Raw genomic sequence first — 11508 nt, 5'->3', positions numbered from 1 at the left:
ATGGCAAGAGGTCTGTTTCCATGGGGGTTCTTCAGAAAGCCTCTGTACATCCAGGTAAGGAAATCCATCTTCACTCTGGTGTGAAGTCCATTTAAAAATCTGTCGATGTATGTTTGCATGCGCTCGGATGTTACAGGGAGCCTAAATGAGTGACGCTGCGCTTGATTACTGTTAATTAAATATATATATATATATATATATTTTATTTAACCTTCAGATATCTCACATGGATTTGGAGGTAATTTACAGAATACTGTGTAGGCTTCTTACAATGAGTCATAAAGTCACTTGATGCTCGACGACTCGACAGGACTCAACCATCCTCCTGATCTCCGTTACTGTAGCAACCACTTCCATGATGCATTTAGCTGGTTGCCATCCATTCAAAAGAGGCTTTTTTATGCTGCAAAAGTTTAAGATCTCCTTTGATTATGTAAGTCATTCAGATATGTCACGTAGATCTAGTGTGACATATCTAGAAGAGTCGCCAGATATTAATGGCTGTTTTACCTTCACTCGGCTAGATTAAGCACTGCAAACGTTTGATGTAAGTTCATATAAAGTTCTAGATTTCTGTTTGATATGATTATGCTCCTCATTTGAGAATCTTTGAAAGAATATTGTGTAATCATTTTCTGTGAGTGAAATTAGGTGAAGTCCACAGAGGAATTGTTCATAAGTAAAAATTAAACTGGGGAAGTCCCTCAAGGACAGGTGGAGGTCTCAGGAAACGAAATGCACAGACGAGCAGCAAGTCAACTTCAGCGTGTTTTCCACTTGGCTAAAGAGGGTTAAATGCTTCACTTCTCTGTCAAACTATTGTTATTGCATTTTGTTTCGTTTGCTTTACCTAATTTAACAAATTTCCTTATCTAATCGGCACCATTTTCTTCACTCTTTTATCTCGGCAGCTGCTCCTGTTTGCTTCCTGTCCGTACTCATGCATGTTAGAAACAAAACTGTCAAATGCAGTGAAAAAAAGAAGAGACAGTCAGTCTCAAGGCGCAGCCACCAGTATCGCTCAGTTTTCTAGGCCACCCTAGCCTTCCAGTGATGACTTAAGAAGTGTCATTCAGTCATCCTTTGAGAGAAGCTATTTCCACTGAAATAGTGAAATACTTTATTTTATTGTTGGGGGGGGGGTGCATATAAATAGTATTTTTTTGCAACAGCACTAAACACTGCGCTACTAAGGCTGCCTGTAATAATAACGGTATTATTTGAAATGACTCAAATTCCATGAGTAGTTCAACTGTATATATATTATAACTGAAATCAGCAAGAATCGATGTTGTCTCCAAATGGAGCTGCACATGAAGCATTTCATCACAGGTAAAGATTCAAAAGATGTAAAATTTCAACCAAGAAATAAGAAAGAAAGGTCGAACATATGCACCAATCCGGCTTAATATCATGACCACCGGCCTAATATTGTGTTGGGCCCCCTTTTGCTGCCAAAACAGCCCTGACCTATCAAGACATGGACGCCACTAATCCCCTGAAGGTGAGCTGTAGTATCGGGCACCAAGATGTTAGCAACAGATCCTTTAAATGGCGATGTGGGGCCTCCATGGATTGGACTTGTTTGTCCAGCACATCCAACAGATGCGTGATTGGAGGCTTCCCAGCAGAACATTGCCCAAACTGGTATACTGCCTCTTCTGGCTTGCCTTATTCCCATAGTACACCCTGGTCCCAGGTATTTCCCAGGCAAACGAGCCACATCCACTCAGCCATCCACATGATTTAAAAGAAACGTGTTATCACCTTCTTCCACTGCTCTGTGGTGCACCTTTGATGCTCACGTGCCCACTGGTGTCTGTGGCTGACTGGTCTGTGGCTATGCAGCCCCATGCACAACAAAGTGTGATGGACTGTGAATTCTGACATCTTTCTATCAGAAGCAGCATGAGCTTTTTCCTCAGTTTGAGCTACAGAAGCTCATCTGTTAGTTGTTAGTTGGTCTGTTAGATGTCTAACTTCAGAATAGAGAGAACAACTGGTGATAAAGTTCACATGTGTTAACGTTGCTGTATTACTCAGGAGGATATTACAGGGGGAGGGGTTGTCTGCTGTCTGTACAGTTATGAGTCAGATCTTCATAATGTCTGTTCCAACAATGTGGCCTCCTTCTCACTTCAGAGACTTCGAAGAAAGAAGAAGCGGAGAAGCGTGGCCGGGCTGTTTCTGATGCATCTTTCTATCAGTCCTTTAGCTGCATCTCTCTTTATGTTGGCCCGCTTTTCTATTTGTCAGTGATATTAAGCAACCTCTCTGCAAATGAATCCTCCTGGCCTCTCCATCTTTTGTTTCTCTGTTCTCATGCCGTTCTCATCCCTGCACAGAAGCCCATTAAACAGCAACCTCTGAGGGATAGCTTTATAATCATACATAATGGATGAATGGTGTGCACGCTGCAAAAACCAAGTGTCAGAACAGCAGAACAGTGATGTGGTGCTCGTGATCAGCTTAAATCTCCTCTCTGCTTCAACAGATCAACAGCAGGTGATCCTTTGTAATAGTACAGCACGTCCTCGATTTTTTCAATGTTATTTCACAAGACCTTCAGGGCTAAATACAGAAGCCTTTTAACAGAGCCGTGGGTTGGTTTAGAGGAGAGTTCAACCAGATGAAGACAGACTGTTTCTTTCCACCCACCTCAGCATATGGCCACAGTTCCCAGTCAGTCTCTAATTAATAGCTGTCACAGCAGCCACAATCAATATGGGCTCATTAGCCATGTTTGTGTAACTCTCTCAACTCACAAAGGGTCAATACATGATGCAGCAGATAGAAAAGCATAGGCCAGACTTGAAACGAAAGCCACAAACTATCGATTAGAAAAAGGCCAACCATGCATTTGTTTTCCCCATAGAGCACCATTTCCATAATGTTTTTGCTGTTGATATATTTCAACTACAACACAATAGATGGGAGGTACACAGAGCACTTACTCGTGCGGTTACTGCTGTTAAATTTGCTGTGGATCTGCACGATCAGATTTGTAAGTACATCAATCAATAGACAAAGCAACAACGATGATATTTAAATAGCAAGAGTTCAGTGGATTTCCTGGTTTTTTGCAGGGCGCTTGCACAGTGATTGTGCATCTTTTTTTTTTTTAAACATTATCAGTAAGACACATTGACAAAGTGTAGAATTTGGAATAAGATGTGTGAGGGCCAGCAGATCTCAGCGCCAGTCAGAATGAACGATTGTTTTAAAATGTCAAAAAAGGAATGACACCCTATGAGCAACACTTGGCAGCAGTAGGAAGGAGAAAACCCCTTTTAACAGGAAGAGACCTCCAGTAGAACCAGCCAATCATCTACTGCGATTGGCTGAAGCGTGAGGAGAAAGAGTAGAGAAAAAACAGGAGCACAGAGAGACAAGGACAAATCACAAACTGGAAATGACAAAAGTTAATGACATTTGGTAGTGACATATAAACAAAAGAGGAATGAAAATTAAGATACCTGATTCAGTCCTGACATTAAGCTTTATCAAAAAGAAATGTTTGACGTCTAACCTTATCATTAAGGTTCTTTCTCTAATAATCAAGGGTCTTTACCTTATGGTATAAATGAAGCTGTTGTTGTTGTTCGGGGTGACCATGGCTCAGGGGGTTGGGAAGCATATCTGTAACCGGAAGGTCGCCGGTTCGATCCCTGGGCTCTCTGTCCTGGTCGTTGTGTTCTTGGGCAAGATACTTTACCCTACCGCCTACTGGTGTTGGCCAGAGGGGCCGATGGCGCGATATGGCAGCCTCGCTTCTGTCAGCCTGCCCCAGGGCAGCTGTGGCTACAACTGTAGCTGCCTCCACCAGTGTGTGAATGTGAGAGTGAATGAATAGTGGCATTGTAAAGCGCTTTGGGTGCCTTGAAAAGCGCTATATAAATCCAATCCATTATTATAAATTGTCACTACATAAATAAAATGTAAGAGAAAATGGAGTTTTACTAATAGCATCATGAATCTTTAAGTGTCTGTCTGTCTGTCTGTTCTTCCTTTGTTTCAACAATCTAAGCCGGTGTTTAATTCCAATTTAAACACTAAACCTAAGCCTTAAATCTCAAATAATCCTGTGGAGATGTGGAAAAAGTGACATGCAGCCCAAGGTGCTAACCTTTACAGAATGTCACTCTGATGGTGTAAAACTCAAATTGGGGCCGACAAAATGTTTTATCAAATTTTATTTATTCTGTCTCTATGGTTTGTTGTTACAAATACTCAGCCATTCTATAATGCTGAGCGTTGTTTGGTTGAGAAAGTGACAGCCCACAATCTGCCCGTTTTGCACGGCTACGTTTTTAACAGTCACGATCATTCTCACACTCACACATCCACACTCAGTTGATGCAGCCTTACAGCTGTCCTCTTTTCAGAACAGTAACTTTATGAACAAAAAGTTTAGGGGACGTTTTGAAACTGTAGATGCAAAAACATGAACAAGCACTGCACCGGGGTTTGATTTTCTTTCCAAAATAGGTTTCATTGGTACATAAATGATCTGAATGTTTCTCTTCCTCCTCACTCTTTGCTGGGAGTGAATGACTGATAACTGACATGTTTCTGTGGTTTTAAATCTTACTTCCTTTACTGTGTTTCTGCATCATTGACCAACAGGACACAAACCTCTTTAAACACCATAGAGACAGAATAAATAGATACTGACTTTGTGTGTTGCTTTTTCAGTGACCTTAGTGAAACATAAAGTAAAATAATGTACTCAAACTTCACAGTCCCAAATGGTAGAGAGCCACTGTTAGCAATCAGCCAGTGAAATAGGTTCAGCATTTAATTTCTAGTGAGAGTTCAATTCAGTTCAATTCAGTTTTATTTGTATTGTGCCAAATTACAACAGCAGTCATCTCAAGGTGCTTTATAATGTAAGGTAGAGACCCTACAGTAATGCAGAGAAAACCCAGAGTGGGAACGAAAAACTCCCTTTTCACAGGAAGAAACCTCTGACACAACCAGGCTAAGGGAGGGGCAGCCATCTGCCACGACCGGTTGGGGGTGATGGGAGAGAGACAGGACCAAAAAACATACTGTGGAACAGAGCCAGAGATTAATAATAACTAATAATTAAATGCAAAGAGGTGTGTAAACACACAGGGAGTGAACAATAAACTAAGGCATAACTATAAGATTTATCAAAAAGGAAGGTTTTAAGCCTGATGTTAAAAGCAGAGAACGTGTCTGCAAATGCAAACTGGAAGCTGGTTCCACAGAAAAGGAGACTGAAAGCTGAAGGCTTCTTCTCCCATTCTACTTTTAAATATCCCAACCACAAGTAAGTCAGCAGTCTGAGTGCCAAGTGCTCTATTGGGGTGATAAGGTATTATGGGGCCTTTAACTTTACAACAAAATAATGGTTCAATAGTGTGTTTATGGCATGATACACTGCCAACAAACAACTCAAAATTAATCTAATTCTGCTTTTAAATGTTTAGTTGTTGTCTGCTCCTTTCATCCTAATAACACCAGGACTGAGTACCGTGAGATCTGAGGTCACTGCGTGGCAGAAAATTAGATTAGATAGTGACATATGGAGGCTGTCTGAAAGCAAAATTTCTGCATTATCTATGGTGCTGAAAGCAGAAAATGGTTGACAAAGCCATTTGGAAAGAGATACGAATGACAAATACTGCGTAATCTACTTTCCAATACTGGAAAAAATCAGATATTTGACTTTTATTACATTGTTAGATTGTCTTACAACTGCTATTAAACTATCATTGATGGGACAAAAGAAGAAGATGGATTGTAGAGTGCTACAGAGAGGAAGAAGATGAGGGGGACAGAGACAGAGTGACTTATGCCAATAAATAAATTGGATCTGAAAGGGGCAGAGGTGGGAAGCAGGGGGTGTCCATCACTGTCAAGCACTAAGTGCAAGAACCATTAATAGAGAAGGAAGTGGGACTGCGAAAAAGTCTGTTTTTGTTCACTAATGTTCTCCAGTTGGAAAAATGCCATATAGATCTAAGTGGAGTGTATATTTTATCAGGCAGGGAATTAGAAAGAAAATCAAAAGACACAGTAATGAGTCTGGAGTCACTCTAAATGTTTCACACAGCAGGCCGCGAACACCATTTACTGTTAATTACTGAGCACCTATTTAGAAGCAATTGCTTTAATGATGTACTCAGTGATACAACTCAGTTAAGAGCTTATTTGCATTCCTTTTACAGGCTTGTTCCCTTACTAATAGACCAAATGACCACTGAAAACATCAATTAAAAGGTCTCTTTGTTCACTTACACCAGACCATTACAACTGTAAACACATTTTTTATACTTATTTTCCAAATTGATTGAGCTTTCCATAATTATTTTCTTCAAAAAGTGGAACAGTAATGTTAATGATGGTACTGAGGTGCACTCTACGGCTTGTAAGTGACCTGCTTGAGTCATTTATTCACCCATAAATAAAAGCCATAGATAATACTGTGTTAAAGCAGTGCTAAGTTTGAATTTAGCATTTTCTCAGCAGCTGTGTAGCAACAAATTCATTCATCTTTTAGCCCTTAAGCTTGTGTTAATTACTTTAATGACTGTGAGTCTGAATATTGTAAAAGGGAGACATCCATTAGTGGTACTGTGGTAGTACAGTTCTGTGAAAAAGTATTTGAATACTTCCTGATTTCTACGTTTTTGGCATAATTGTAAATGTTTCATATACTTGGACAAATTTTATTTTGATTATTCATAAAAAAATAATAATAACTTTCATTAACCACATTTTTTGGAAAGCTGAGTTAAATGTCACTAACACTACCCACACCTGTTGAATCAAAAAATACTTTAAATAGAACGTGTCTGGCAAAGTTAAAGGCCCTAAAACATCTGAAAAAGCAGCACACCATGCCACGATCAGCAGAGGTTTCAGGTGAAAACATTGTTGAGACCCTGCCTCACCCTGTCATGTGACTTATTGAGATCAACTGACACATGCGACAGATGTGAGTGGACGTTAAGAAGTTTGGGTGTCACAATGGTTGCACCCATAACCTCTGCTGATAATCACCGATGGCCTTTTCCGCACCTTGGCTCATGTGATGAGGCACATGATCAATAGTAGTCGACGACCCTCTTAGGGAACTTCAAATCAGGGACTAGCCACCATTTGGGCTTAAAACTGAAGGCGCTTCTCGGATGAGAGGTGAAACGTCTTAAAGAAACTTAAAGAAGTCTAGTCGCTTGTCTTTCCGAGCTCCTTAGATGAAGTTAGATGCGTTCAAATACCTGGGATCGACCATCCAAAGCAATGCACAATGCACAAGAGAGGTGAATAAGAGAGTGCAGGCATGGTGGAATGGGTGGAGACGAGTGTCAAGGGTGACTTGTGACAGAAAGATAGTGCAAGAGTGAAAGGGAAAGTTTACAGGATGGAAGCGGGACCTGCTATGATGTATGGTTTGGAGATGTTGGCACTGATAGGAGGTGGCAGAGTTGAAGATGCTACGATTTCATACACGATTAGAATTTAGTACATCAGAGAGACAGCTTAAGTTAAGCAGTTTGGAGAGGCAAGGGTAAAATGGTTTGTAAAAAGGAGGGATAGTGGCTGTTAAATATGGACTTGCTAGGTATGAGGGGAAAAAAGACGAAGACCTCAGACGAAGTTTGTGGATGTAGTGAAGCTGGACATGCGGAGTAGGATGATAGGGATCAGGTGAGATGGAGGCAGAGGCAGTAACATGCATGTGCTTGGACTGTAGGGGTCACTGTGGTGCCCCTAAAGGGAGAAGCCAAAATAAAGAAGTAGAAGAAGAGTAACATTACCACTGGTAGCAATTTTATTTATTAGCTAAAAACAAACTATTTTTTTCTTCACTTTTTTTTCTGAGGATCAAAGCACTAACACCATTAACTTGTCATTTAATATAATAATAATTATACAGCTTCAAATAACGAATGGCAGTACAACAAAACAAACCATCACCGTGTACAGGATGCAAGCAAGGAAACATTTTAACAGAAAAAAAGCTAAATCACTAAATTGACAAAAAACATAATGGAATCAGAAGAAGCTTTCCTATAATAGTATGTCTTAGAAAGAGATTTTAAAGAGGCCGCTGACTCTGCTGCCCTCATTTCTTCAGGCAGCCTGTTACTCAGTTTTGGATCTCTGCGTCAATGCCATCACTAGTTTGCAGCTTTTCCTCTGGAACAAATAAAAGCCCTCTGCCTGAGAGTCTCAGGCTATATACAGATCATATGCAAGAAAGAGGTCAGACACACAAGATGGTGAGAGGGCACGATGAGCCTTAAATGTCAACAGTCATTTGCTCTGTCAGCTGTCATCGAGCGGAAGGGGTACATCCTGTCACCAGTCCACCACACACACTCTCCCATACATGCCTACAGATAATTAAGCATCACCAGTTAGTCTAACATGCATGTGTAGGAGGAAGCCAGAGCATTTAACATTAATTAAATAAGGTGGAATTCTAAGTGCTTTTTGTCAGCAACTGGTGGAGAACAAAAACGGTGCTCAAACAAAGCAACAGCAGAATAAATGAATATTCTCAATGAATGCTAATCTTTCTTCTTCTATGTCTGCTGGGTATATAAACTGGTAATCTCAAGGAGGACATAACGTGCAATGAAAGTGTTTGGTTTAGAGATTGTTCTGCTGCCCTCAAGTGGCAAAAACTAAAATTAATTTTTGCCATTTTTTGTTTGGTTTTTTTGCACCCCGCCCCCAACACTGTTAGCATACTGTTGTACAAGGCACACAACTAACCATTGAGAACAATGTGCAGTTCAGTCAAGGACATTGGAATCAACTCCTGAGCCACTTCTCCAAATGAATGATGTCAGTGTTCATTTGAAAGTTGTGTGTACTGGCCTTAAATTTGTTTTTTTTAGAAGATAAACCCATTAAAGTTAACCGTGTCAGACACACTCATCCATTTTGTTACTCTCTTATCTAAATCAGAATTGCTGTGGGCCTGGAGCCTGTCCCCGCTGTGTTAGGTTGAGAAGTGGGGTACTCCCTGGACAGGTCACAAGTCTATTGATGGGGTTGAATTAAGTTTTTAAAGAAGCAGAGTGTGTGGAAAACCTCAGCCTTTGCAAAAGACAAAACTGTGTTAATTATCCTGAATGCTGATTTGGGGGAAAACACTGTTTCCCCAAAGTTTAACTTGTAGTTTTGTTTCAAGGCCTCTGATTTGTTATGCATATTTGTGTTCCTGCACAATGCAATTGATGTCACTGTACCGTTGTTGCGGTTTTCAAGTTAGTGATTTCTGATCATAACAAGCGAGCTGGCTTTGACATATAAAATATGTGGAGCGATGCTTCAGTCAACGTTAGCAGCAGGGTCCTGATTTTATCTGTAAATGTGAATTAGAAAAAATGAAGTAAGGTACAGTGTGTGCTCATCAAATAAAGGAAGAGCAATGAACTGGCCTCAAGTAACAAATATGACTCTTATTCTCTCATTAATCTCCATTATGATGTGTCAAATCTCTAGTTTAACAGATCTGACAGTTTAATGCAATATCCAGATATCTGCATGCAGTTACAGTACTGAAACATAATAGAGTGCAGATTGGTTTTTTTGAAAGCCTGATATCACTCTGTGTATGAATTTAAAACAATGAACTCCCATAATACAGTTTTACAGTTGCAATTCACTCCAAAAGTAACGTAAATGTTTGAAATATGTTGCCAACAGGCGAGGTTCTCCTACCTGCACATGAAGTACCTGTTCTTCTCGTGGCTGGCAGTGTTCGTGGGGAGCTGGATAGTCTATGTGGAGTACTCGTCCTACACAGAGATGTGTCGTGGGCACGAGTGCAAAAACTCAATAGTGAGCATTTCATACTCCCATTATGTACCCGCCCAATCCCATCAGGTCCTACAAAATGTTTACAGTTCTGTGACAATTTCTTTTTTATTTTCCAGTGTGACAAATACAAAAAAGGAGTCATTGATGGCTCAGCCTGCAGCAGCTTGTGTGAGAAACAGACTCTTTACCTGGGAAAGTGCCTCACTGCCAACCCCAACAGCCAGGTCAGCTTTTTTATTTATTTTTTTTATAAATGCAAACATCACTCTCCAGTCTGCTTTTTATTAATTTGGCTGCATCTTTATTTTAGGTTTACTCGGGGAGCTGGGGAGACCTAGAGGGTGTTATTAAGTGCCAGATGGAGGAGGCTCCTCGTTATGATTTGGGAGGTGAGCCCAGGAAAGAGACTTCTGCAGCCTTCAACAAACCAACCAAGGGAACCTCAGTGGAAAAGTTCAGAGAGATGATCACTGACCACCTAAAGGTTAGAAAGCCAAACACTAAATACTGTCAGATCCAATTTCAAAGCTTCAGTTTGGATTTAAACCTCATTTAAACTACATTTCTTTACAGGCCAAAGTGGGGGATCAGGCAAACCTCGCTGAGCTGGCAACTCAAGTATTGTCCATTGCAGATGGCAATAAGGACAGCCATATCTCACTGCCAGAGGCTCGCTCCACATGGGCTTTGTTGCAGCTCAATGAATTCCTATTGGCTTTAGTCCTGCACGACAGAGAGCACACACCCAAGCTATTGGGCTTCTGTGGAGATCTATATGTCATGGAGAAAGTACCACACTCTCCCTTGTATGGGATTAGTCTACCCTGGATTATCGAAATGTGGATCCCTGCCGGTCTGCGCCGCAGCATGGACCAGTGGTTCACTCCATCCTGGCCACACAAGGCCAAGATCTCCATCGGACTGCTGGAGCTGGTCGAGGATATTTTCCACGGCACTTTCGGAAGCTTCCTCATGTGCGACGTGAGCGCCACCACTTTCGGTTACAACGACCGCCACGACTTGAAGGTGATGGACGCGCGCCACATCGTGCCTGAAGCCATCTTCCAAGAAGTCATCAGGCAGCAGCGCTGCGACGTGGACGAGGACTGTCTGTATGGAGCCGACTGCCTAACTTCCTGTGACCTCACAAAGCATCGCTGCACAACAGAAGTCACCAGGCCAAATTTAGCCAAAGCCTGCGACGCACTCAAGGACTACATTCTGAGGGGAGCGCCATCTGATATGAGCGAGGAGCTCGAGAAGCAGCTGTACGCTTGCATCGCATTGAAAGGTTCAGCAGAACAGATGGAAATTGAACATTCGCTCATTCTAAACAACCTCAAGACTTTGCTGTGGAAGAAAATCTCTCACACGAAAGATTCCTAATAAGCGAGGATTGCACAACAGCACAATGACTGACGCTTGCCCTTTTTTATTAATAAAATGGACAATCATTTTCACCGTGGAAACTAATAATCCTGTGGTATTCAATGTTTAACAGATGTATTCTAAGTTGGCACTATAGGTGTCAGCAACATCACCAATATTAAATAATGTACACAAACGGACTCCGTTAGGATTAACTGCAGTAAACTGAGTGCAATTTTTTTGAAACCAGGATGAAGGTGAATAATAAATTTGAAGTAAGGTCCTGCATGTTCTTTTGGGTAGCTTGTGTACTATATGCTGACTGAGCCTATG

General features: G+C 41.1%; 1 protein-coding gene across 1 annotated transcript; it reads left to right on the top strand.

Annotated features, from left to right (window-relative positions):
- On the top strand, window positions 1-11193 carry dipk1ab (divergent protein kinase domain 1Ab). Its single transcript, XM_085348216.1, has 5 exons — window positions 1-54; window positions 9694-9828; window positions 9924-10031; window positions 10118-10291; window positions 10381-11193. Exons 1-5 carry the CDS (start codon window positions 1-3, stop codon window positions 11191-11193), a joined length of 1284 nt encoding a protein of 427 aa, XP_085204342.1.
- The last annotated feature ends 315 nt before the right edge of the window (window positions 11194-11508 follow it).

The sequence above is a fragment of the Diplotaxodon limnothrissa genome, linkage group LG23, assembly GCF_057381915.1.
Source record: "Diplotaxodon limnothrissa isolate DT_005_m linkage group LG23, D_limnothrissa_male_GT1.1, whole genome shotgun sequence".
Classification (NCBI taxonomy): Eukaryota; Metazoa; Chordata; class Actinopteri; order Cichliformes; family Cichlidae; genus Diplotaxodon; species Diplotaxodon limnothrissa.
The sequence above is the reverse complement of the archived record's forward strand: the minus strand, read 5'-3'. Positions and strand labels throughout refer to the sequence as shown.

What these genes read in the sequence shown, in the direction of transcription:
- dipk1ab (XM_085348216.1), top strand. Translation starts at nt 1, where the DNA reads ATGGCAAGAGGTCTGTTTCCATGGGGGTTCTTCAGAAAGCCTCTGTAC. An exon ending in ACGAGTGCAAAAACTCAATA is followed by an intron (nt 9,829 to 9,923) that starts GTGAGCATTTCA and finishes TTTATTTTCCAG; the next exon opens with TGTGACAAATACAAAAAAGG. An exon ending in CTGCCAACCCCAACAGCCAG is followed by an intron (nt 10,032 to 10,117) that starts GTCAGCTTTTTT and finishes TCTTTATTTTAG; the next exon opens with GTTTACTCGGGGAGCTGGGG.